The sequence below is a fragment of the Macaca mulatta genome, chromosome 1 (assembly GCF_049350105.2).
Source record: "Macaca mulatta isolate MMU2019108-1 chromosome 1, T2T-MMU8v2.0, whole genome shotgun sequence".
Classification (NCBI taxonomy): Eukaryota; Metazoa; Chordata; class Mammalia; order Primates; family Cercopithecidae; genus Macaca; species Macaca mulatta.
Genome location: NC_133406.1, coordinates 232,445,858 through 232,472,936, shown reverse-complemented (window position 1 = coordinate 232,472,936; position 27,079 = coordinate 232,445,858). Strand labels below are relative to the sequence as shown.

The 27,079-nt window shown below is 52.8% G+C and overlaps 1 protein-coding gene and 1 long non-coding RNA gene across 10 annotated transcripts; one reads left to right on the top strand and one right to left on the bottom strand.

Moving 5' to 3' along the window:
* Positions 1-440: 440 nt before the first annotated feature.
* LOC144336616 (uncharacterized) lies at positions 441-2,832 on the bottom strand. The gene is made up of 2 exons (XR_013408585.1): positions 2,063-2,832; positions 441-1,571 (listed from the first exon to the last, which is right to left on the bottom strand). It is a non-coding gene; the product is annotated as an uncharacterized LOC144336616 (long non-coding RNA).
* On the top strand, positions 441-26,648 carry SLC45A1 (solute carrier family 45 member 1). 9 transcript variants are annotated; one of them, XM_077975690.1, is made up of 9 exons: positions 441-513; positions 6,771-7,191; positions 7,769-7,820; positions 8,288-8,512; positions 12,950-13,677; positions 18,585-18,738; positions 20,713-20,889; positions 22,385-22,590; positions 26,215-26,648. In XM_077975690.1, the coding sequence occupies exons 4-9, from the start codon at positions 8,404-8,406 to the stop codon at positions 26,479-26,481; spliced, it is 1,641 nt and encodes a 546-aa protein (XP_077831816.1). In that variant the 5' UTR covers positions 441-513; positions 6,771-7,191; positions 7,769-7,820; positions 8,288-8,403; the 3' UTR covers positions 26,482-26,648. The 9 variants fall into 9 exon arrangements, with proteins under 9 accessions (XP_077831816.1, XP_077831812.1, XP_015001143.2 ...); XM_077975686.1 differs by having other exon boundaries at positions 18,585-18,762; XM_015145657.3 differs by having other exon boundaries at positions 7,769-7,861.
* The last annotated feature ends 431 nt before the right edge of the window (positions 26,649-27,079 follow it).

Sequence of the window (27,079 nt, the reverse complement as noted above, 5' to 3'; positions counted from 1 at the left end):
GCCTTGTTTCCCGCGGCATCCCCAGGACTTGGACAGCTGCGGGCCCAGAGCCGCGACGCCTGCAGCAGGCCCGGCTCCCCGACTGAGCACATGGGCACAGGCTTGGCACACGCACTGCGGCATTCACGTATCAGCGAACACATGGGCATCTATTTATACATGAAGACACGAAAATGTATTCATTTCTTTTAAAATCAGAAGCAAACGGTGAGAACTGTGAGGCCGAGGGGAAGTTTTCCTCTGGGATCCTGGCAGACCCTGGAGACCGCGCCGTCGTGCGCGAAACACCGGGACGGGCCTCCCGCGCGAAGGACCCAGGAGGACGCCGGGCTCCCCTCCCGTCCGCGGGGCCCCGGGCGCGGCGCCGCTTTAAGGCTCCGAACCCCGCGCGGATGCAGAGGCTGCGGCCATGACGTCAGCGCCCCGCCCCGGGTGATGCTGCAGCAGCCGGGACCGCGGCCGGGCAGGCAGCAGCCCAGCGGGGACAGGGATGCCTGCCGTCTCCACCCACAGGTACCACCGTCTCCTCCGCGCCCTCCGCCCGCTCCCTGGCTCGGTGCCTGCCGGAGCGCCGCGCCCTGGGCCCCGGGGTAGTCAGGGCGCCGAGATCGGGACCCGAGGCCGGCACGGAGACCTTTGTTCCTCGTGGAAGTCTCATGAATTGCAGAGTCCACGGAGCTCCTCCGTCTCGCCCCTCCGAGGGCAGGAGCCTCGGGTCCAGGGGAAGGTGCCGGCCAGATGGCAGGTGCTCTCATCCTTGCTGGCAAGGGGAAGAAACCCCGGCCTTGGCCCCAGCTCCTGATGCGCTCCTTGAGCCGGAGGCCTGGTCCCTGGTCACCTGGGCAGGTGTCATCCGCTCCCAGCTCACGTCTTGCCTGGGGCTGAGCCCTCTTGTTGACCAGGGGCCTGGCAACGCCCCTCAGCATCCCAGGGTTACTTAGCGAGGGCACCGAGGACTCCCCTTTCCCTAGCGAGTCAGCACCGAGGGGAACGCTCTGAGATGGAAGCCGTTCAGCTCCTTCTGCCCTCGACAATAAGCAACTTCTCCAATTATTTCTAGAGTGACAGCCTTGCATGTTTTTCAGCTCTTACAGGGAAGCAGAGTCAGGTGCGGAGAAAGCCACGTTCAGGCTGCACCTGGCCTGGGCTTTTGGGAAAAGTTGGCCCTGGAGTAGGGGTCAAGCTGCCGGAGATGCAAAGTGGGAAACGGCCGCGATTCAGTAACTAGCCTATTAAGTGCACCCTCCCAAGTCCGCAGAGCCCCTTCCTGGTCCGGGAGGACCTCACTGAAGAATTTTGAGAATGGGTAGAAAGAAGCGTGAGGGGCTGGGCTCGGCGGCTCATGCCTGTAATCCCAGCACTTTGGAAGGCCGAGGCGGGTGGATCACCTGAGGTCAGGAGTTCTAGACCAGCCTGGCCAACATGCGGAAACCCCATCTCTACTGAAAAAACAAAATTAGCCGGGCGTGGTGGAGCATGCCTGTAATCCCAGCTACTTGGGAGGTTGAGGCAGGAGAATTGCTTGAACCTGGGAGGCGGAGTTTGCAGTGAGCCCATATTGCACCACTGCTCTGTAGCCTGGGTGATAGAGTGAGACTTGTACCAAATAAATAAATAAGTAAATAAGCCTGAGGAAGGGAAGTGGCCCAAGGCAACCCTGTGGCGGGAACCCATTTTCATAAAGAGAAGAAAGAAATGAGGAAATGGTTTTGGCTCGTAGTAGGATCGTTGCAAGCATTCAAACTACATGGACACTGATTACTTTTATTATTCATTTGCCGCTTAAACTTCCCACAACACAGTTGGAGGGATCTGTTACTTTAAACATCCCCTGTACTCCGGAAGCATAGTGGGCCCCTGTATAACCTTTGGGGGGTCCAGGGAGATGAGTGCATTTCCTTTTGACCGAGTAAATGGTCATATGGTGCAGTAAAGATGGTCTGGCGAATGTTTGCATTTGTGTATTAAAATCAGATTTTATGATCTTAATTTCCACTTTCACCCATTTTTATGGAAACATTAAAAAATGATTTTTTTTTTTTTTTTTGAGACAGAGTCTCACTCTGTTGCCCAGACTGGAGTGCAGTGGCACAATCTCGGCTTACTACAACCTTCACCTCCTGGGTTCAAGCAATTCTTCTGCCTCAGCCTCCAGAGTAGCTGGGATTACAGGCACCCACCACCATGCCCAGCTAATTTTTTGTCTTTTTAGTAGAAACGGGGTTTCTCCATGTTGGCCATGCTGGTCTCGAACTCCTGAGCTCAGGTGATCTGCCCACATCGGCCTCCCAAAGTACTGGCATTACAGGCATGAGCCACTGTGCCTGGCCTCAAAAATGAATTTCTAAAATTCTTCTTAGAATAAACATTTGTGAACAACTTTTACTAAATGTAGTTTTAATAAAAATGGTAATGCTGATCCCCAGATTTGAAGATGAATCCTTAGTAAAGACTTTCCCAGCCAGGATTAAACTAGGTTTAATTCTGGTTCAGATGCTAGAGAGAAGTTCATTGAGTGTGCGAGGCTCTCCCTTCTGCTGGGACAGGCTCCAGTGGGGTGTGGCGGAGGTGGCAGTAGAGTTATCCTCTTGCAGGTAGAGAAGTGGGCCATCTACGTAGTCCACTTTAAATAAGGTCGAAGAGGCTCCTCTTTTCAAAAAGACACTTCAGGGGCTGGGCGTGGTGGCTCATGCCTGTAATTCCAACAGTTTGGGAAGCCAAGGCAGGCGGATCCCTTGAGCCCAGGAGTTTGAGGCCAGCCTGGGCAACATGGCGAAACCCCGTCTCTACAAAAAAAAAAAAAAAAAAAAAAATACAAGAATTAGCGTGGTGTGGTGGTGTGCACCTGTAGTTCCAGCTATTTGGGAGGCTGAGGTGAGAGGATCACCTGAGCCCAGGGAGGTTGAGGCTGCACTGAGCCATGATGACTGTACTCCAGCCTGGGCTAGATAGACGGAGACTCTCTCTCTCACTCTCTCTCTCTGTTTCTCTCTCTATACACACACACACACACACACACACACACACACACACACTTCTGCCATATGCTGTTTAAAGCTGAAATTTTTCCAAATTAGGCCACAGTTCTTCATTCCAAATTTAAAGGGAAGCTTTCTAATGCACTTAAGTTCACATTATGGTTAAATGCTGATCAGAAAGAGCAGGAGATATGTCTGTGTGCCTGAAGGTGGGAAGAGGCTGGGCAGAGGGATGGAAAGGGAGTTGGCCACTGAGGGCATACGTGGGTCTGTGACCTTCGGGCAGAGTCCAATCCAACTGTCCACCTCACCTGTGCTGGGTCTCACCCCCGACTCGGAAGGAGATGGTCTTAAACGGGGTTGGAGCTGGCGCTCTATTTCTGTGCTTTTGATGAATGAAGCTCCAGGGGATGCTAACTGCTACTTGGGTTTTTGGAAGGAAGACCTGCCAACCGGCAGGTTTTACCATGCAGAAGTGCTTGAGCTACGCCAGTGAGGAACATAAATAAGATTAGCTTTTTAAACATGTTAATCTTGATTTACTCCTTATAAATGAATTCTATTTCAAATGAAGTATTACTTGTCTACATAGTTCTTAGGTTCATCTGTTCTCTTCCTACAGGAAAGCGTGGTATTTTCCAAGGCCACAGGATAAGTCCTTTATAGAAGTGACAGGAGACTCTGTCTCTGCTATGTCACTCCCTGTCACCTTGGAATAAAATCCATCTCTTAGCAAGGCTTCAAGGCCCTCCGTGATTAGCTAAGACCTTTCTGAGGGCTTCATCTCTCACCCCACCCCCACTGGGCCCAACTGTTACTCATCTCTCTCTTTTACCCAATGATTCCACCACCCAGGAAGGCCCTTTCCTCCATCTTTTCACCTAACTCGAGGACAAGAACTGTGTCTTTCTTTTATCTCTATCACCTCAGTGTCTTGGTACTCAATACTCAGCTGAATTAGAGGCTGGGTAGGTGGGTAGATGAGTAAATGTTTGGAAGGGAGGATAGGTAGATAGGTGAATGGAAGGATGGATAGAGGAGTGGGTGGAAGAATAGGTAGGTGGATGTGTGGATGGTTTTTGGATAGACAAATGAATAGATGAATAGAAGAGAGGATGTGTGGAAGGATGGATGGGTAGATGACTGAGTGGAAAGATGGATGAATGGATGGCTGGGTGAGTGGGTGGAAGAGTGGGTGGTAGATGAATGGGTGGATGGATGGATGGATGGATAGATGGATGGATGGGTTGGTGGGTGGATGGATACATGGATGGGTGGGTGACTGGATGGGTGGATGAGTGGATGGATGGATGGATGGATGGATGAGTGGGCGGGTGGATGGATGGATGGGTGGGTCGATAGGTACATGCATAGATGGGTAGGTGGGTGGGTTGATAATACATGGATGGATGGGTGGGTAGGTGGGTGGATGGATGGATGAGTGGGTGGATGGATAGGTGGATGGATGGGTGGGTGGGTGGATGGATGGGTGAATGGATGGATGAGTGGGTGGGTGGATGGATGGATGGGTGGATGGGTGGATGGATGGATGGGTGGATGGATAGATGGATGGATGGATGGATGGGTGGGTAGATATATGGATGGATGGGTGGATGAGTGGGTGGGTGGATGGATGGATGGGTGGATGGATGAATGGATGAGTGGGCAGATGGATGGATGGATGAGTGGGTGGGTGGATGGATGGATGGGTGGATGGATGGACAAATGGGTGGATGGACAGATGGGTGGATGGATGGATGGATGGGTGGAAAGATGGATGGGTGGATAGATGGATGGGTGGATGGATGGATGGATGGATGGATGGATGGATGGGTGGGTGGGTGGATGGATGGGTGGATGGATGGATGGATGGATGGGTGGATGGATGGATGGGTGGATGGATGGATGGGTGGATGGGTGGATGGATGGATGGATGGATGGATGGATGGGTGGGTGGGTGGATGGATGGATGGGTGGATGGGTGGATGGATGGATGGATGGATGGATGGATGGGTGGATGGATGGATGGATGGATGGGTGGATGGATGGATGGATGGATGGGTGGATGGATGGATGGGTGGATGGATGGATGGGTGGAAAGATGGATGGGTGGATAGATGGATGGGTGGATGGATGGATGGATGGATGGATGGGTGGATGGATAGATGAGTGGGTGAGTGGATGGATGCATGGATAGGTGGGTGGGTAGATGGATGGATGGATGAGTCATTGGATTAACACAGTGTTCTTTATCCTGCTGGGATGTCTCTAGATCCAATCATTTTCACCACTGGTGTCTTCCAAAGAGAAGAAACACAATCTCTGAGTGGGTAGGGTGGTGGAAGAGTTTTAGATACAAATCCGGAGTGAGGAAGTTCAGAGTGATTCATAAATAATTTATTGTCTAGTGATAGTGTGATGGAAAGCTGCATGGTAAGTTCATGTCAGAAAAAGAAGAGCCTTACTTTTGAAGCTTGAAACTAATTTTGAGAGAAAGCCTGTGATATTTATCTTGGCCAATGACAAGGGCCATCATCAGAAATCAATGTTGGGAAAGTTGTCCCAGTTTGGGGGCCTATGTCTCAGGAAGGACTTCAAAGGGAATTTAGTCTGTTGCTTTTTTGTGGAGCAGGTGGGGTGGGCTGTGTCTGAGAGAATCCTGGGACCCCCCGCCCCCGCCATTGTGTTGGTGTCTGTCTCTTCCCCTCTGATCTGAGCAGCTTTCCTCTCCTTGTGCTTATAAAAGTGGACATTGGCTGAAACACACAAGCTAACATATTAGAATCCATTCTGTTAATATTAATAATCTAGTTTACTTTCAAATGGGTGAAAAACAGTTCGACGCTTTGGAGCCGGTGCCTAAGTGGTGCAGGTTGCAAACCCCAGCTGGGCAGAGGACAGGGGAGGATGGGAGTGGAGGGGTGTCTCTCTGGGAAGGCCTTGAACTTGCTCACTCCTTACCTAGGTCATGGGCATTGTGAAAATGCTTAAAAAGTAAGTTGAAGCTGGGGGGTGGGGATCTGTTTCTCAGCTCTCCCTGGTTCTGTCCCTCTGCATTCGCGTGTTGTCTGTGACTACAGGATTCCAGAGTTCGGCTTATTTCTTTAAAGAAAGCATTTTTGAATACTGTCAAAGCCTCAATTCTCCCCACTGGACTAAAACTCACTTGTCAGTGGGTGCTAAAGGAAAGAGGCTCGTGTTAAGCCCATTCAGCTGCCTTTAGGGAGGGTCCCCTGGCCTACTGCGAAGGAGGGAACACAAGCGTTAGGGAGTAGAGGGGACTGACTATGACTATCCGGGGAGAGAGGAGCTGTCCCTGCACCGCAAGGAAGCACTCGGGGTGCCTGGGGGTGGTTCCTAACCATGCCCGGTCTCTCTTCCTCTCTGGTCCCCTGGGACCTTCAGGGAAGGAAAAAATTAGCCCTGGAAATGGGCCGCAGGTCCTAAAATAGCCCTGGTGTCCTTGGAGGCCTGAGAGAAGCTGAGAGGCTCTCACTTCCTCAGGACAGTCCCGACCGAGCCTCTGTTTGGGGGATGGTCCCTTTGAGTTTGAGGTGGGGACCTGCAGGGCGGGGGTCCTCTCTCTGAGTAGGGAAGGCACTGGGCTTCGGCCTCCTGGGGCAGAGGAGCTGCAGGTGGGAAAGTGAGGCCCAGAGCATCAACCGTGAGCAGTGGGCTCTGCTGTTGGGGGACGGTGTTTGACTCTAAATTCTGCAGTGTGAACTCAAATGTCGGGGGAGGACTACCCAGGCAGAAGTAACTGTGGCCTCCCCCCACGGGCTTTCCTCGCAGGGACGCCCACCAGCCCTCGCCACGATGATCCCCGCAGCCAGCAGCACCCCGCCGGGAGATGCCTTCTTCCCCAGCGTGGCCCCACAGGACTTCTGGAGGTCCCAGGTCACGGGCTACTCGGGGTCCGTGACACGACACCTCAGTCACCGGGCCAACAACTTCAAACGACACCCCAAGAGGAGGAAGTGCATTCGTCCCTCCCCACCCCCGCCCCCCAACACCCCATGCCCGCTTGAGCTGGTGGATTTCGGGGACCTGCACCCCCAGAGGTCCTTCCGGGAGCTGCTTTTCAACGGCTGCATCCTCTTTGGCATCGAGTTCAGCTACGCCATGGAGACGGCGTACGTGACCCCAGTGCTCCTGCAGATGGGCCTGCCTGACCAGCTCTACAGCCTGGTGTGGTTCATCAGCCCCATCCTCGGTGAGCCCCAGCTCCTCCCTGATGGTGGAGGACCTCTGGAAGCTTCCAGAAGCCTCATTGCAGCAGCTTGAGGGTCCTTAGGGGAGAAGGGAGGATCAAGAGTTAAGTTCCCCTCATTAGTCTGGGACTGTGGGGAGCATAGGTACTGCCGGTCATATCCCAGATTTTAAGTTCCTTATCAAAACCAGACAATAGAACAGGGATTTAGCAGTCCTCAAGGGCTGACACCATCTCATGCCAGGCTCTCCTTGTCAGAGGGTCCAAGTCATAGCACTTGGTGACATGTGGGCCTGGAAGGTCCTGAAATTTCTTGGATTCCCAAGGAAAGTCGTGGCTGCTTAGGGCCTTAGGGTACAAAGTGGAGGATTTAAGGAGATGCCGAGCGATCCCAAGAGTTAGCTTTGGTTTCCGAGTTCAGGGTTTTGTCACTGACTCTGTTTCATCATCTTATTCTTTTGGTGCACTGGGGGTGTTTGAGAGCAGCCACTTCAGGAATGTGGAGGCTGATTCGATGTCCCCATGTGCCGTGGGGACCCCGGCGGACCCCAGCAATGACCACTGGCCTGCTCTGTTTCAGGATTCCTACTGCAGCCTCTGTTGGGTGCTTGGAGTGACCGGTGTACCTCAAGGTTTGGAAGGAGACGCCCTTTCATTCTTGTCCTGGCTATAGGTCTGTTGTTTTGGCATGGAAATAAAATGGAGAGGAAAAAAAAAAAGGCCCCAACTGCCTCCTTTTAGGAAAATTTAAAAGAACATTGACCATAGTAGTTACCCAGATAGCTCTGGACACGCACTGGCGTGAGGCAGGGAGTGCCCGGTAACCTGACCTGAGTTAACTGTGAGAATAGATCCTTTGATCATTTTTAAAAATGAGTTGATAAAGTTCATCTCATTATTTCTCTGCTTAATGAGATAAAAACCCCCATCCAAGTGCAAAATATATGGTGAGTTTGCAGGTGACTTTTCCACCAGGCTGTGCTTGAGGTTTAAGTTTTAAAAATTCTTGGGTCCTAAAGATTCTAGACATAAGTTGTGAGCTGCGGGGGAAAGAGCTGGTCTGCATTTTCTTGGGGTGACTTTGTTTCTCTGTGTCCAGGGGCACTGCTGGGCCTCTCACTCTTGCTGAATGGCCGGGACATTGGCATCGCCCTGGCTGACGTGACCGGCAACCACAAGTGGGGCCTGCTGCTGACTGTGTGCGGGGTGGTGCTGATGGACTTTAGTGCCGACTCAGCAGACAACCCCAGCCACGCCTACATGATGGACGTGTGCAGCCCCGCGGACCAGGACCGAGGCCTGAACATCCACGCCCTCCTGGCAGGTGAGTCTCCCTCAGCAGGGCCGAGGCTGGGTCTGCAGGGCTGCAGGCTTCAGACATGTGGCTTTTGAGGCCCTTCCTCACTCCATGATTTAACAAAGAAGCTGGGAGAATTCCAATATATAGAGAAACACTGAAGTGATTGAAAATACATATCTTGGCCGGGCGTGGTGGCTCAAGCCTGTAATCCCAGCACTTTGGGAGGCCGAGACAGGCGGATCACGAGGTCAGAAGATCGAGACCTTCCTGGCTAAGATGGTGAAACCTGTCTCTACTAAAAATACAAAAAATAATTAGTCGGGCATGGTGGCGGGTGCCTGTAGGCCCAGCTTCTCGGGAGGCTGAGGCAGGAGAATGGCGTGAACCTGGGAGCTGGGTGACAGAGTGAGACTCTCTCTCATAAAAAAAAAAAAGAAGATACGTATCTCATACAACACCCATCAACCACAACCTATGCTGTTGACACATAAACAACAATTATAGGTCTATAAATCCAAATGTTTCTATTCATGGATTCTCATTGTTTGAGGTAGTTATGTTCTACAAAGTCACCACAAACCCTGAATTAGCAAACACCGAGTCTCGCTCCTAGGAACAATACAGGGTTAGGTTCCTGTGAGCCTCCAGTCACAACATTTTCATCAATGGATCAACGCATAACCTTGTTGTATGAGTTTCTGTTTAAAACCCCTTATTTCATCTATGCCTTTGGCTGATTAATGTTGAATTGACGGCCAACAGCGCTGCAACTCACGCCTGAACGAAGCATCACTGTTGCACGCATTTTCTGCACAAGGTGCGTCCGGCCTTCTTGCACTTGGGAACGTCAGGCAGCTTGGAGGCCATTTAAACAGTGAAACACCAACAGAAAACATAAAAATGTAAAAAAGGTGGCACTAAATAGACCACACAAAAAAACTCTTGCTTTGGCCAGGTGCGGTGGCTCACACCTGTAATCCCAGCACTTTGGGAGGCTGAGGTGGGCAGATCACCTGAGGTCGGGAGTTCGAGACCAGCCTGACCACCATGGAGAAACGCCATCTCTACTAAAAATACAAAAAATCAGCTGGGCGTGGTGGCGCTTGCCTGTAGTCCCAGCTACTCGGGAGGCTGAGGTGGGAGAATCGCTTGAACCCGGGAGGCAGAGGTTGCAGTGAGCCGAGATCATGCCACTGCACTCCAGCCTGGGCAACAAAGCGAGACCCTGTCTCAAAAAACAAACAAACAAACAAACACACACACACCAACTCTTGTTTCCAGTGTGAGTGTGGAGACAAGAAAGCAGAGCTCAGCCCTGCGGGGCCTCAGCTGGACCATGCGCCCTTGGAAGTGCAGGCGATGTGCTGTTGTGTGCAAATTCTTGAATGATGGTGAGAGCACCGTGAGGTCTGGTTCTGGGTTTACCTCACTAAATGGTAGTGAGGAGGTGAATTCACAAATACAGAATCTACAGAGAATGAGGATCGAGTGTGTGTGCATGGCCACACGTGTTATACATACCATGCGTGGATGTGTGTATATATACACACCTGTGGCATGCTCAGTGGCAAAACAGGAGAAATGTTACCATCAAAGCCAGGAATGAGGCAAGACTGCACCCGTCCCACAGAACCACTGCCATTAGGGAGACACAAACAGAAGGAGCGAGGTCAGCCCCACTGGTCTCTGGGGCTGGACGTACGGAAACTTCAAGGGAATTGGCTGCAAAGCAGTGCAGGAGTTCAGTATGATGCTTAGTTATCAATGTGCTGTATAAAAGTCAATACTGGTCGGGTGCAGTGGCCTAATCTCAACACCTTGGGAGGCGAAGCCAAGAGAATTGCGTGAGTTCAGGAGTTTGAAACCAGCTTGGGGGAATAGTGGGACCACATCTCTAAAAACATAAAATTAAATAAATAAATAACTCTAGCTTTTCTATATAAAATATTTGCCTTGTTGCAGAATAAAATGGAAGAAAAAAATTCCATTTAAAATAGCAACTGGGGCTGGGCATGGTGGCTTATGCCTGTAACCCCAGCACTTTGAGAGGCTCAACTGGGTGGATCACTTGAGGTCAGGAGTTCAAGACCAGCCTGGCCAACATGGCAAAACCCCATCTCTACTAAAAATACAAAAAATTAGCCAGGTATGTGTTGCGTACCTGTAGTCCCAGCCACTCGGGAGGCTGAGGCAGGAGAATCGCTTGAACCCAGGAGGTGGAGGTTGCAGTGAGCCGAGATTGCGCCACGCACTCCAGCCTGAGCGACAGAGTGAAACTCCATCTCAAAATAAATAAAGTAAAAAATAAAATAAAAAACAAATAAAATAGCAATTGGCTGGGCTGAAGGTAGCGAGTTGTCTTGATTGATGGCTCACAGTCAGTTACAGACGGAACTCCTTCCTCCACTCTTTCCCCAGCCCTCACTGCTGCACTTGACTAGTCTTGAAAAAGCAATAGATATTGGAACGATGTTTAAAAATCAAGGGAAAGGCTTAATGAGACCCATACAGGACCCGAATGAAGAGGCTGGGTCACCCGGTGGTTGGGGGCTCGGGTTCTGGAAGCTGAAAGTCCACACTGAGCAAATGGCTCGGCCTCCCCAAGCCTGGGTCGCCTCTCCTGGAAAATGTTGCTGCTTCTCTCCCTGTTTCCACACGTGCGCTGCTGTGGGCGAGGGAACCTCTAAAGGGGCCATGCTGGGCGAGTGCTGGGCTTGGCAGAGTGGAAGAGGGACGTTGGTTTTTACCTTACGCCCGTCTATGAGAATGCACCACTTCGATCATTCAAGAAAATTAGTAACAAAGTTCATCTGGGCCGGGTGTGGTGGCTCATGCCTGTTATCCCAGCACTCTGGGAGGCCGAGGCGGGCAGATCACCTGAGGTCAGGAGTTCGAGACCAGCTTGGCCAACACGGTGAAACCCCACCTCTACTAAACATAGAAAAATTAGCCGGGCCTGGTGGCGCATGCCTGTAATCTCAGCTACTTGGGAGGCTGAGGCAGGAGAATCGCTTGAGCCCAGGAAGAGGAGGTGGCAGTGAGCCGAGATGGCGTCACTGCGCTCCAACCTGGGCAACAAGAGTGAAACTCCGTCTCAAAAAAATAAAGAGATAAAAGATAAAGTTTATCTGAAATCTGACCTTGGATAAGGGTCATGAACAGCAACAATGTCTTTCAGGAGGGGAGGAGGGAAGGTAATTAGAATCATGAGCGTGGGAAGTCAAGAATAATAAAACGCCCAGGGGGCAGTGGGGAGGCAGAAAGACTCCCAAGTCTAGAACAATAGAGGCAGAGAAGCGACGGGACTGGGGCTTTTAAATGGGCATGCGAGTGAAATGAAAAGGCCCATCTGGGACAAAGGAAGGAAGATCTGCAGTGAAACCTCGAAATAATGAGATCCACAGCCATGCCACCCTTGGGTATGTGTGGAAGGCTGAGCTGGGAGTGTCCGAAGCCCAGGCCTGTCCGTAGAAGTTCTTATTTGAAAGGTAAACCCCTCATGTGGCCAAGTCTTCCCCAAACCAAAAATCCCATGCTGGTAGCAGGCAGGTTCCTCCTCACCAGCAGCGGTAAACCGAGAGAACCCTCCTCTCCTCTCAACACTAGACAGACTCAAAATGTGGCTCAACTCACAATAAAACAAAACAAAACACCGGATCCCTGATGGGGTGGGTGTCGTGGACGCGCAGCTGGCTGGGGTGGAGCCCCTGTGGCTTCCCTGGCTTTTGCCATTGAAGCACAGAGCTGAGCTGGAAGAAGCCGCGGGGTCTGGAGGTAAATCTGCCCGCTGCTGTTGGCTGGGCCCCCACGGCATCGCCCACAGTTTCTTGCCGTGCTCTGTGGCCAGGGCTGGGCTGGCCGGTGCCCCGAGGCGTGGAGCGAGAACAGCAGGAACAGCAGTGATCCAATCCCTACTTTTCTGCTGTGGGCTGATGGCTCAGAGACCAGAGAGCTGCCCGCCAGGGTGTGGGGAGGCGGGACCCGTCTGTGGTCACCAGAAGGGGTGACTCTCCTCATGGTGTTCCATGCACGGGGACAAACACCCACGTGCACACGTGCGGTCGGCTGTGTGTGGGTGATGGGGTCGGCCCTGAGCTGGAGGGGGCCTTGGAGGGAGGATGTATCCCGTGTTGGCATTTGCTCCAGGGGCCTGAAAGGTTACGGGGAAAGTGGAACAGGCAGGAAGTGGAAGGGGATGTGGGCAGGTGGTCACTGTGCTGCCGCTGGGGGTCGCGCCAGGAAGGGCCCTGCAGGTGGCCGTGCAGGACAGGAGGGAGACCTCCTCGAGGGGCCCGCCCTGGGAATCCTGTCCCATTTCGTTGGGGTTTAGGTGGGACGAGTACTGTGCCCACGTGCCTGGAATGGCCTTGGCTACCTTCATGTCCTTGTAAGAAACGGAGCCACCACGCTTGGGCCTTCTCCTCCCGCAGAAGGGAACTCAAACCCTGTCTCTTTCCCCAGGTCTCGGAGGAGGCTTCGGATACGTGGTCGGCGGAATCCACTGGGATAAAACTGGCTTTGGGAGGGCCCTGGGGGGGCAGCTCCGTGTCATTTATCTCTTCACCGCGGTCACCCTGAGCGTCACCACCGTCCTGACCCTGGTCAGCATCCCTGAGAGGCCGCTGCGGCCGCCGGGTGAGAAGCGGGCAGCTATGAAGAGCCCCAGCCTCCCGCTGCCCCCATCCCCACCTGTCCTGCCAGAGGAAGGCCCGGGTGACACCCTCCCGTCGCACGTGGCCACCAACTTCTCCAGCCCCATCTCCCCACCCAGCCCCCTCACACCCAAGTACGGCAGCTTCATCAGCAGGGACAGCTCCCTGACGGGCATCAGCGAGTTCGCCTCATCCTTCGGCACCGCCAACATAGACAGCGTCCTCATTGACTGCTTCACGGGCGGCCACGACAGCTACCTGGCCATCCCCGGCAGTGTCCCCAGGCCGCCCATCAGCGTCAGTTTCCCCCGGGCCCCCGATGGCTTCTACCGCCAGGACCGTGGACTTCTGGAGGGCAGAGAGGGTGCCCTGACCTCCGGCTCTGACGGGGACATTCTGAGGGTGGGCTCCTTGGACACCTCTAAGCCGAGATCGTCAGGGATTCTGAAGAGACCCCAAACCTTGGCCATCCCGGACACGGCCGGAGGAGGGGGTCCCGAAACTAGCAGGAGAAGGAATGTGACCTTCAGTCAGCAGGTAACAGCAAATGTCGGGGGAGCCGGGGCTCAGAGGGCAGCGTCGGGGGTCCCCCTGGTCAGTTACATGACGAACAGGGAGAGTCCATCCAGGAAGAAATTCCCGGCTGTCATGGAGGTATTGTCAAGCGCTTTGGCCTAAAGAGAAAAGCCTTAGAGGCCAGGCGCGGTGGCTCACGTCTGTAGTCCCAGCACTTTAGGAGACTGAGGCAGGAGGATCGCTTGAACTCAGGAGTTTGAGATCAGCCTGGGCAATATGGCGAAACCCCATCTCTACTAAAAATACAAAAAGTAGCCGGGGTGTGGGGCACACATGTGTGGTCCTAACTACTCTGGAGGCTGAAGAAAGGATGGCTTGAGCCCAGGGGGTTGAAGCTGTAGGGAGCCATGACTGCACCACTGCACTCCAGCCTGGGTGACAGAGCAAGACCCTGTCTCAGAAAAAAAAAAAAAAAAAAAAAAGACAAGCCTCAGAAACATGACGTCTTCCCCTGCATGTTAGTGAACAAGTTCTGGCCCTGAGTCCACCTATGAGTGAGTGAGTTCAGAGCATTTGTTAGGTATCAGGTGGTTTAAAATCCTGGCTGGGAGCGACAGCGATAACTCTTTTAAACACTTATGTTTGCCCAAACGTAATTCAGGCCGGGCTTGTCCTGCCAGTGAGTTTCTTACAGGCATGGTGTGCACCCCACTTGTTCCTGGTATTTCTCCCTAGACGTCCGGGCTCCAGCCCATTTTGGCAGTGGGAATCCCGTGCCAACACATCCAAGTCTTCCCTGACAGTGAACCTGCAGGTCTGGGATCATCCCTTCTGGTGCCTGACATCGGTTCACTCCTGGAGGCTGTACAAATGGGAATCTCCAGGGCAGTGCCATCTTCCGCGAAGGCCAAGAACCTTCCAGAAAGCTGTTTGAGTTGTATTTTCTATAGGTCAGATGAGCTGCAAGACCACCAACTGATCTGTGGGGTTTCATGGGCTGATTTTTTTTTTTTTGGAGACACAGTCTTGCTCTGTCGCCCAGGCTGGAGTGCAGAGGCATGATCTCGGCTCACTGCAACCTCCACCTCCTGGGTTCGAAGGATTCTCCTGCTTCAGCCTCCCGAGTAGCTGGGACTACAGGCGCCCGCCACCACGCCCAGCTAATTTTGTATTTTTAGTAGAGATGGGGTTTCGCCATGTTGGCCAGGCTGGTCTTGAACTCCCGGCCTCAAGTGATCCGCCCACCTTGGCCTCTCAAAGTACTGGGATTACAGGCGTAAGCCACCACACCCAGCCAGAATCCATGGTCTTTAAGTAAAGAAAGGTTATTCTGTTATTTAAAGTAGACATAAAAGTTACTGGCCTGCCCACCCCAGCGGGCGTTGCAGGAGGAGAGTGCATTTCAGGAGGAATGTGGTGTTCCGGGTCCTACAAAGCCGAGTGTCATTTGCCTGGTCCCTCCAGGGAGGCAGCTGGAAAAGCCAAGCAGCCCAGAGACCTGGCCCAGGAGACACCTCACCTGGCCACAGAGGCACGTGGGCCGTGTCTCCTAAATGAAGTAGACCCTGCTCTGCCTGGCCCTGTCCCATTGGGTTTAAATGGGACCCGGTCCTCAGTTCATTTCCCCCTCAGGGGTTAACATGTCCTGTCTCTGCCTAGATGACTTCCCTGATTTAGTCGGAGGTTAACTGGAAATGGGGCTTGCACTGTTCATTTTCCTCTCCTCTCCTCTCCTCTCCTCTCCTCTCTTCTCTCCTTTCCTCTCCTCTCCTTTCCTTTATTTTCCTCTCCTCTCCTCTCCCCTCCCCTCCCCTCTCCTCTCCTCTCCTCTCCCCTCCCCTCTCCTCTCCTCTCCCTTCCCCTCTCCTCTCCTCTCCCTTCCCCTCTCCTCTCCTCTCCTCCCCTCCCCTCCCCTTCCCCCTTTCCTCTCCTTTCCTTTCCTCTCCTCTCCTCTCCTCCCCTCCCCTCCCCTCCCCTTCCCTTCCCCTCCCCTCCCCTTCCCTTCCCCCTTTCCTTTCCTCTCCTCTCCTCTCCTCTCCTCTCCTCTCCTCTCCTCCCCTCCCCTCTCCTCTCCTCTCCTCCCCTCCCCTTCCCTTCCCTTCCCCCTCTCCTCTCCTCTACCTTTCTTTTCTTTTTTCTTTTTTGATTATTTTGTCTTGTTTTGGTTTTTACGTACTTTTTAAAAATATAGAGAGATGGGCTCTTACCGTGTTGCCCAGGTTGGTCTTGAGCTCCTGGGCTCAAGCGATCCACCTGCCTTGGCCTCCCAAAGTGCTGGAATTACAGGTGTGAGCCACCGAGCCTGGCCTTGTTTGGTTTTGTTTTGAGACAGGGTCTCTGTTGCCGGGGCTGGAAGACGGTGGTACAATCACGGCTCACTGCAGCCTCAATCTCCCAGGCCCGAATGATCCTCCCATCTCAGCCTCCTGAGTAGCTGGGACTACAGGTGTGTGCCACCACACCCAGCTAATTTTTTTATTTTTTTTAGAGATAGGGGTCTCACTATGTGGCCCAAGCTGGTCTTGAACTCCTAGGCTCCAGTGGTCCTCCCAACTTGGCTTCTCAAAGAGCTGGGATCTCAGGTGTGAGCCACCACACCCGGCCCCGTTTTCTCCTTGGAGTGAGCAGGATGGTGCCTTTCGTTTGCTTTTCTCTGGTGTGTGTGGCCGGGGTGTCTTCACGCCTGCGTAGTCTCAGCACGAGGAAGGTCGCTGCCTAGGCGTGCGCAGGCCTCACAGGGACATCTACTGAGGCTCCTGGTGGCACCAAGGACACAGACAGCTCTTGTCTGGAAAGGGCTTGAGGAACTGGGAATCACTGGAGAGCCAGGAAAGCCCGTCCTTATGAAGGAAAGGAAAGGAAAGAGGTTTTCTTTTTTTTTTTTTTTTTTTTGAGACGGAGTCTCGCTCTGTCGCCCAGGCTGGAGTGCAGTGGCCGGATCTCAGCTCACTGCAAGCTCTGCCTCCCGGGTTCACGTCATTCTCCTGCCTCAGCCTCCCGAGTAGCTGGGACTACAGGCGCCTGCCACATCGCCCGGCTAGTTTTTTGTATTTTTTAGTAGAGATGGGGTTTCACCGTGTTAGCCAGGATGGTCTCGATCTCCTGACCTCGTGATCCGCCCGTCTCGGCCTCCCAAAGTGCTGGGATTACAGGCTTGAGCCACCCCACAGCGCCCGGCCGGAAAGAGGTTTTCTAATTGCTCAGGTCGAGGGCACCGCCAGCCTCGTTGTGGATGATGCCGGGGTAATTTATCTTGCCTTTGTCAACACTGGATCATCCCAGACTGTTTCAAAAAGTTCAGACTGGCTTTAGATTCAGTTCTTTAGGTGTGGTTGAAAATCTCGGGCCAGACATGGTGGCTCATGCCTGTAATCCCAGCACTTGGTGGGTGGATCATGAGGTCAGGAGATGGAGACCATCCTGGATAATACGGTGAAACCCTGTTTCTACTAAAAATGCAAAAATAACTTGGCCCGGCGTGGTGGCGGGAGCCTGTACTCCCAGCTGCTGGGGAGGCTGAGGCAGGAGAATGGCGTGAACCCGGGAGGCAGAGCTTGCAGTGAGCTGAAATCACACGGCTGCACTCCAGCCTGGGCAACAGAGCAAGACTCCATCTCAAAAAAAAAAAAAAAAAGAAAAAGAAAATCTCATCTTCATCCCTTTTTTCCGTTTCCTTTCTCCGTAGAGTGTAATTTATGCATCAGTGCTTTGAGGAAAGTAAAAACCATGAGCTAAATATAAACACATCCAGGCTCAAGGGAGACAGAGGCGGAACTGCAGCGCTGTTCCTCCGCAGGCGTGGGGGACGCGCTCTGCTGATGTGGGTGTCCTGGGAGCCGGCACTGCGGCCTCTCCGCTTCCTTTCCCACCGGGAGTGTCCAAGGCCGACCGCACCACAGACACCCCAGTGGAGCGAGGCAGCAGCGCCTCTTTGCTCTCAAATGTCTAAATTCAAAAACGACTAGTTCCCCGAGGTAGGAGGGAGGATCACTTGAGGCCAGGAGTTTGAGACCAGCCTGGGCGACATAGTGAGACCTCATCTCCGTAACAATTTTTTTAAAATTAGCCAGGCGTGGTGGTGCACGCCTGTAGTCCCAGCTACTCAGTAGGCTGAGGTAGGAGGATCACTTGAGCCCAGGAGGCTGAGGCTGCAGTAAGCCATGACTGCACCACTGCACTCCAGCCTGGGCGACAGAGCAAGACTCTGTCTCTAAAACAACAACAACAACAACAAAATGACAAGTTCCCCTGACTGGAGTCTGTACCCCAAACCCAAGCAGGGCTACTTGGAATGAAACCTTCTCATTCCAGGAGGAGTTTGCAAACCTAGTGAAGATGTCCATGGAATGTTGTTCTTGAGCCCCGGAAAGAAATCAAAGCCCCTCGCACCAGTTTCCATCCTGTTGACCGTGGGGCTTGTTGTGTGTTGTGTGAGCCCCTGTCGAGGGCCGAGGTGCTCGTGTGGGCAGGGGCACCCTGTCTTCTGTGTGGTGGAGGTTCCACCTGTCCAGAGAGAATTTTGAACACATGTTCCTGGTGGCCACCTTGAAATAAGTCTTTCCCAGCCTTCTCTTATGAAAAAGAAAGGACTTCCTAAGTGTTTGGATCTGAACTGACCCACGTGTTTGTATTTCAAATGTATTTTGCATTTTGCAAAGTCTTATCTTACTCCCTGTGGCACAGATCGTGTCCTGTGGCCAAACCGTAGGCACACCTGAAATGAAATTCTAGTCTTAGCTGGTCCGGGCCTCAGAAGCGATGCCCTGAAGCCGTTCCTCTGAGGTTGGTGTCCACGCGGGGCTCATGCCGTCTGATATGAAGACAGACCGGTGCGGTGTTTCCGAGAACGCATTCCCCTGAGCAGAGCAGAGTCTGCGCTGTCTGATGGGGTGCGGGGCTCTGATGAGGGGTTTGTGGGCTCTTCCCAGGTCGCCAACATCCTGCTCAACGGCGTGAAGTACGAGAGCGAGCTGACGGGCTCCAGCGAGCTTGTGGAGCAGCCTCTGTCCGTGGGCCGCCTCTGCTCCACCATCTGCAACATGCCCAAGGCACTGCGCACCCTCTGCGTCAACCACTTCCTGGGTGAGCTCCCGGCCAAGCCTCCCCGTAGTCCCGGTCCTGCTCAGGGCTCTCGCCCCACTGGCCTCCCAGGATGTCCCTGAGCCTCCCTTCCCAGAACTTTTCTATGTTCACCAGCCCCCTACAGCAGCACCAAGGGCAGGCCTGGGGTGCGGTGGCTGCCCTGGAGGGCTTTTCTCCGGGGTGCCTGCCCTGGACAGCCCCAAACTAAACCAGGTGTCACCATTGAGAGCCACATAGCTCACTCTGGATCCGACACCTGGGTCTCCACAGGGCCAAAATTCTTATTACCTGAAGCCCTTTGGACAACTCCACAGTGAAATGATGGACCCACACCTTCCCACCTTCCCACCTTCCAACTTTGTCTTGCTCTGTCTTCAAGCACAGACCCCACACCTGCCTGCCCGTGTCTATTGCCGTTCGTAAATTCACACGGCTGGCCTTTGAATGACGAATGAAAAGCACCAACTTGCATTTCATTCCATTTAGTCTCTTTTCGCTGTTGAGTGGTTGAACATTTGAACATGATTCAGAATTTGAGGCTGGGCACAGTGGCTCACGCCTGTTATCCCAGCACTTTGGGAGGCCAAGGCTGGTGAACCACGAGGTGAGACGATCAAGACCATCCTGGCCACCATGGTGAAACCCCGTCTCTACTAAAAATACAAAAATTAGCCGGGCGTGGTGGCGAGTGCCTGTAGTTCCAGCTACTTGGGAGGCTGAGACAGGAGAATTGCTTGAACCCAGAAGGTGGAGATTGCAGTGAGCCGAGATGGCACCACTGCACTCCAGCCAGCCTGGTGACAGAGCAAGACTCCACCTCAAAAAAAAAAAAAAAAAAAAAAAAAGAAAGAAAAAAAAGAAAGAAAGAAAAGAAAAGAAAAGAAAAGAAAAAAGAATTTGAGATAATCTAGGCTCTCGTATATTATGGGACATAAATCAACATGACCTTCTAGAAGGCAGTTTCGTAATGGGTGAGAATCTTGAAAATGGTCCTACCTTTTTCCCCTGTGACCTTACTCAGTATTCCATGCAAGCCCGTAATCAAAAACTATATTCAGAATATATATGCAAGGTACTGATCACAGCATGGCTTAGGACAGCCACAGTCTGTGATGGGGGATAGAGGTGTCAAACAGTTGGGGAAGGGTTAAATATATCAGGGTGCACCCACACTGTGAAATATTCTGCTGCCATCAAAACGAGTCTGTTTAATAATTCTCGATGGCATAGAACATTATAGATGATAATTCATTATGGTTCGAGAGGGCCTATAAATACCACCTTCCTCTACCAAAGACGGAATTCCCATGGTTCAAGGAATGGAGTGCTAAGCACATCTGCCAGCACATCCATGCCTGTGCTTCCTGGTGGATTTCTCCCAATTGAATGGACCCCCTCCCCTGTATTGCCGAGGTAGCTGGAGCACCTCCACTGCTACCCTTGCCTCATGTTTATAGAAATATATGGTGTTTTAAAATAAAAAAAAAATTGTAAGGAAACTCTGTTAGTCTGTTCTCACACTGTTAATAAAGACATACCCAAAACTGGGTAATTTATAAAGAAAAAGAGGTTTAATGGACTCACAGTTCCACATGACTGGGGAGACCTCACAATCACGGCAGAAGGCAAAGGAGGCACAAAGGCACATCTTACATGGCGGCAGGCAAGGGGGCGTGTGCAGGGAACTGCCATTTATAAAACCAAGGTCTCATGGGACGTATTCACAACCAGGAGAACAGCATGGGAACCGCCATGATCCCGTTACCTCCCACCAGGTCCCTCCCGTGACACACAGGGATTACGGGAGCTACAGTTAGAGATGAGATTTGGGTGGGGACACGGCCAAACCATATCAGAAACAAACACAGTTTTAATCGCTCCTTGCTTTTATAACCAGTAGATACGTGTTGGTTACAGAAAGGGCAGAGTGCTGGCCTTTGCCCCCGAGGTCATGAACCCCTTTCTTTCTTCCAGGGTGGCTCTCATTCGAGGGGATGTTGCTCTTCTACACGGACTTCATGGGCGAGGTGGTGTTTCAGGGGGACCCCAAGGCCCCACACACGTCCGAGGCGTATCAGAAGTACAACAGTGGCGTGACCATGGGCTGCTGGGGCATGTGCATCTACGCCTTCAGTGCAGCCTTCTACTCAGGTACCCGCCGCCAGCCAGGCTGGCACGGCAGTGAGGGCTTTGGTTGGGTCCCTGGAGCATGTGAAGTGAAGGCAGGTTCATGTCCTTACGATTGCAGACACTACATCCCAATTTGGGGGGCGTCACTGTCTTTCCCCGCTGCAGGGCACTGAGCCTGGGGGAGCCGGACTGAAGAAATAGAGCTTGTGGGCCTCAGGCCTCTGAGAGCTGGTGGCCTACGGGGCACGGGTGCTTGTCAGAACCTGACTATACCCGCAGGCCGTAGCGAGGGTGAAGTGGGGGCCCAGGGGGAACCTGAGGCCATTCCCAGGCAGCGTACTGTCTGCCAGCGCCCAGCTCCTTCCCACTTTGATTCAGGGAGCAACCTGTCCCCAGGGAGGTGGGGGCAGGGGTGAGTGATCGTGGAACATGGGAGTGGGCAGGGGCCAGGGGCCCAGATGACTTTGAGGTTCTCTGTCTGGGGTACCCTTGGAGCACGGTGCTGAGTTCACACCAGGGTGAAGCCGAGGTGCCAGCCCCATGGGGCCTGGCTGGTAGCGTGCACCGGGCAAATTTTATCCCAGAAGTCCACACACTTTTTCTGCAAAAGGCCACAGAGTTGGTATTTCCAGCTTTGCCGGCCCAGTGGTCTCTGTTGCAGCCCCTCACTGAAAGCCACAGACAGGGGAAACCGAATGGGCGTGCCGTGTGCCAGTAAAACTGCACTGTGTTCACTGAAATATGAATTTAATGTGATTTTCACATGTCACAAAATATTCATCTCTTTTTGATTTTTTAAATTAATTTTTTTTTAAATTTACAAAAGTAGTCTGCAGGTTGGACTTTGCCTTCGAGCCATAATCTGCCAACTGCTTTATTTTAGTTGCCCCCATCTTCATGGGTTCGAGCCCCAAAGCAGAGGGTCACTGAGGGGCTGCAGCAAGAAGAAATTTGTCAGATCTCACTTGCGAGTCCACGGGGCGTCACCTTGGGTGTTGGGTTCCCCCATAGCCGTGTGGCCTTGGGGCATGGGGAACTGGCCCCATTTTATCGATTCTAGGGAGCCCCGTTGCTGATATCCATGCTGTCGCGTCCTCTTGGGGGCGTAAAGATGGTGGCCGACGACGGGATGGGCTGCTGTTGTGCCCATAATTACACAAGAACACAGAGGTTTAGCTCGAGACCCTCAGTCCTTGAGCCTTTTTGGTGTCACAACCCCAAGATCCCTCCACCGGCAGAAGCCCTGGGGGACCTGACCCGAGCCGGTGTGAACAGGACACCCCGGTCCTGCCATCCAGCCAGACAGCCCTGTCCTGGGCTCCCACCAGAGTTACTGGGGCGGTCTCTCAGCTCCCCTGGGTGCCCCAGGAAGTACTTTCTGGTCTGGGGCAAGTGGCCTGCCAAGCCAGGTCCCACCGCTGCTAGCTTCAGGTCAGCCGTGGGGAGGTAGCGCTGGAAGCTGAGTCCCCGGAGGCTCTGGCCGTGTGGCACCGCTCACCCTCTCTGTGGCCCGCAGCGATCCTGGAGAAGCTGGAGGAGTTCCTCAGCGTCCGCACCCTCTACTTCATCGCCTATCTCGCCTTCGGCCTGGGGACGGGGCTCGCCACCCTCTCCAGGAATCTCTACGTGGTCCTGTCGCTCTGCATAACCTACGGGGTTTTATTTTCCACCCTGTGCACCTTGCCCTACTCGCTGCTCTGCGATTACTACCAGAGTAAGAAGGTAGGTGCTCTCCCTTGTCTTGCTTCGGGTCCGCTTCTTGGAGAAGCCCATCCTGAGAACTGTCCCCCAGGACCAGTGGCACAATCCGCAGAGCCGGGTGCACAGTGATGACTGTCAAGACAGCAATGGCAGAGCATTCAACCGAGGGGGGCCCTTCTGAGCCTGGGGTGTGCACCTGCCTGTAATCCCCTCACTGCTTCCTTAGCACAAGCCTCCAGCTCACCCAGGCTCTGGGTTGGGCTCTGTCCTTTGCAGGGATGCACGGAATGGGAGGCTGCCCCTTCCTGCTCCTTTGTCAGGTCACGGGGTCTCCTGTTGACGCCTGTCCCAGTCATTCAGGGTGGGGCTTATGGGGAGGCAGTGAAGCTCAGAAAACTCAGCAATCCAGATCAATAACATGTTAATACAGTATTTTTAAAAATCAGAATTTTTGCCAAAAAACCATGCAGAACAAAAACATCAATTTTTCTTTTCCTTTTTTTTTTTTTTTTTTTTTTTTGAGATGGAGTCTCGCTCTGTTGCCCAGGCTGGAGTGCAATGGCACGATCTCGGCTCAGTGCAACCTCCGCCTCCTGGGTTCAAGCGATCCTCCTGCCTCAGCCTCCCAAGTAGCTGGAATTACAGGCAGGTGCCACCATGCCCAGCTAATTTTTTATATTTTTAGTAGAGACGGGGTTTCACCATGTTGGTCAGGCTGGTCTCTACTAAAAATACAAAAAATTAGCCAGGCGTTGTGGCGGGCATCTGTAGTTCCAGCTACTCAGGAGGCTGAAGCTGGAGAACGGCGTGAACCCTGGAGGTGGAGGTCGCAGTGAGCCAAGATTGTGCCACTGCACTCCAGCCTGGCCAACAGAGCAAGACTCTGTCTCAAAAAAAAAAAAAAATGAAATTTCACTTCACATAACTTAAAACATGGCTGTTTCAATCAATGAAACTCAAGTTTCTCCTGGATCCCAGAATTCAACCTGTATTTATAAACATATAATATATTTAGCTACTATTTTGTTTAAATGAACTCACTGGGCTAGGTTGGTAAATGTTATAATTTTTACTATTTTCTACAGAGAAAATAGTTTCTAATTCAAGTTGGAGCTATCTGTGCAGCAGTTTCTCTACAGTTGTACATAAATGTTTTTACTATAAAATGACCTAATGTATAAAATACTACTGCATGCCATAATAAAGATAGTAATACTTTCAAAAAAAAAAAAGAGAGGATCAATAACAGTGCTGAGCCACCCCATATTGGAATCTGAGGCAAAAAGAAAAATGGCATTTAAAAGTGCCTTAAAAGGCTGAGTGCAGTAGCTCATGCCTGTAATCCCAGCACTTGGGGAGGCCGAGGCAGGTGGATCACTTGAGGTCAGGAGTTCAAGATCAGTCTGGCCAACATGACGAAACCGTGTTTACTAAAAATACAAAAATTAGCGGGGCGTGGTGGCCCGTGCCCATAATCCCAGCTACTCGGGAGACTGAAGCAGGAGAATCGCTTGAACCCAGGAGGCGGAGGTTGCAGTGAGCCAAGATTGCGCGACTGCACTCCAGCCTGGGTGACAGAGGCTGCGTAAATAAATAAACAGGCCAGGTGCGGTGACTCACGCCTGTAATCCCAGCACTTTGGGAGATCGAGACAGGTGGATCACGAGGTCAGGAGGTCGAGACCGTCCTGGCTAACACAGTGAAACCCCGTCTCTACTAAAAAATACAAAAAATTAGCCAGGTGTGGTGGCGGGTGCCTGTAGTCCCAGCTACTCGGGAGGCTGAGGCAGAAGAATGGCGAGAACCTGGGAAGCGGAGCTTGCAGTGAGCCGAGATCGCGCCACTGCACTCCAGCCAGGGGACAGAGCGAGACTCCGTCTCAAATAAATAACTAAATAAATAAATAAAGTGCCTTAAATTTTTGTTGATATTTTGCTCAGCATAGACTTTTAACAGCTGTATTGAGATATCGTGCACCATCTAATAGCGTGTGACGTGCACCGTTCGGTGGTTTCGGCACACGCAGAGTTGTACAACCGTCACCACCGTCAATTTCAGAACAGTTTTGTCAGCCCAGGAAAAATCTGTCAGCTGTCACCCCTCTGACCCTCCCACTCTACCAGGCCTAGGTGACCACTAACCTACTTCCTGTCCCCATGGACTTGCCTATTTGGGACGTCTCCTGTGATGGAGTCAGGCGATCCATGGTCTCTTGTGCCTGGCATCTGTGGCGCAGCTGTAGGCTTCGAGCTCCATCCATGCTGTTTCCTGGATCAGGGCCTCATTCCTTTTTATGGTCACATAATGTTCCCACCATAATTTTCTTTTGCAGTGACTTTGAAATTTTAAAATGCTGCATTGAAATATTACCTGCACAGCCTGGGCAACATAGTCAGACCCATCTCTTAAAAAAAAAATTAAAAATTAGCCAGACGTGGTGGCATGCACCTGTAGTCCCAGCTATTCAGGAGGCTGAGGTGGGAGGATCACCTGAGCCCAGGAGGCTGAGGCTGCAGTGGGCTGAGATTGTGCCACTGCGCTCCAGCTTGGGCAACAGAGCAAGACCCTGTCTCAATAAAGAAAAAGAAAAAGGAAGGAAGGGAGGGAGGGAGGGAAGGAAGGGAGGGAGGGAAGGAAGGGAGGGAGGGAGGGAAGGAAGGGAGGGAGGGAGGGAGGGAGGGAGGGAAGGGAGGGAGGGAGGGAGGGAAGAGAGGGAGGGAGGGAGGGGAGGGAGGGAGGGAGGGAAGGGAGGAAGGAAGGAAGGAAGGAAGGAAGGAAGGAAGGAAGGAAGGAAGGAAGGAAGGAAGGAAAGAAGGAAGGAAGGAAGGAAGGAAGGAAATGTGACCTGGATTACTGAGTTTCTCTCTCTCCCTTTTAATCTCATGCCTCAGTTGCCTCCCCTAGGCCTGGGCCTGATTTGTTTTAGGGAGTTTGGAGTCTGACACGTTCAGCTGGGCTGGCCCTGAGCACAGCCCTTCTGATGGGGGTAGAATTGGCACAGGGAAGCCGCAGGGGAGGCCCAAGCTCCCAAGTCACAGCAATGCCCACTCACCCAGCACCTTGCAGACCGGCTGGTGCTGGGGGAGCTGAGTGACGGAAATCCATGCCACGGCTCCCCACTGTCGCTCTGCACAGACCACACTCTCAGCCACTGTCTCCCAGCGTGGCATGCAGGGAAGGGAGAGTGAGTGACGCGTCCAAGCTGGAGGCCACGAGGACCTCGGAGCCTCAGACAGAGGACCAAAGGGCGTCATGTGCAGAGGACTTTGTGGGGAGTGGTGTTGGGCGGGTCCCATCCCGGACGAAGGTGAAGGATGGGATGGCGGGAGTGGAGTGGCCGCCTGGCTGTGCAGGTTGGGTTTTCTTTGGGTGAGAGGACGGGGAAGAGCTCAAGTGCTGAGGGGGAAAGTGTCTCCGGCCACCTCATCTGCCCCATTAGTCACGGATTCTTTTCATTGTCGTCATCTCTCCAAACACAAACATTGTTAAACTCTTGGCTGAACTCCCTGTGCATGTCGGCACTGGAAAATGTGAGGCCGCTGTGCGTGGCCGCTCAGGCCTCCTGGGCTCGCAGGACACATGGAGCTCGGTCACCTCGTGCCGGCTGCGACGGGTCTCGCTGACACGTTTCTTCCTCTGGGTCAGTTTGCAGGGTCCAGTGCGGACGGCACCCGGCGGGGCATGGGCGTGGACATCTCTCTGCTGAGCTGCCAATACTTCCTGGCCCAGATTCTGGTCTCCCTGGTCCTGGGGCCCCTGACCTCGGCCGTGGGCAGCGCCAACGGAGTGATGTACTTCTCCAGCCTCGTGTCCTTCCTGGGCTGCCTGTACTCCTCCCTGTTTGTCATTTATGAAATTCCTCCCAGCGATGCTGCCGACGAGGAGCACCGGCCTCTCCTGCTGAATGTCTGACATTGCGGAGCCTCGACTCTGCACACGCGCCTGCACCTGGGGGTCTGCAGCAGGCCGACCAGTGAGGACCAAAGGACCTTGGTGGACAGGGGGACAGGCTGCCTACTGGAATGTAAATATGTGATAAAATAATAAACGACAGCCGCAAAGCCTGCGGTTTCTAGGCATTGCTCTCCGGTGGCTGAGAGGTCCGTAGGGGATTGAGTTACCCTCCTGAGGACTTGAGCAGGGGGAGGTTTGTAAGAATCTTTTTTTGAAAGTAAAGGTGTAATTCAATGCTTCTCAACCAGGGGCAATTTTGCCACCCCACCCCCACCCCCGGGAAGACATCTGGCAACGTCTGGAGATAGCTTTGGTTGTCACAACTCAGGGATGCTGTGAACCTCCCACGGCACACAGGACCGCCCCAACGGCAAGGAGCTAGCAAGACCCAGATGTCAATCATGCTGAGGTAGAGAGAGCCTGGTCTAACTGGACCATACATTCTGTACATTGCATCCCAGGGTAGAGTCAGAGCATACAGGTCTTTTGGATCAGAATGCCTCATATTCATTCACTTGTCCATTCATCCATTTATTCTCTCATCCATTCATTCATC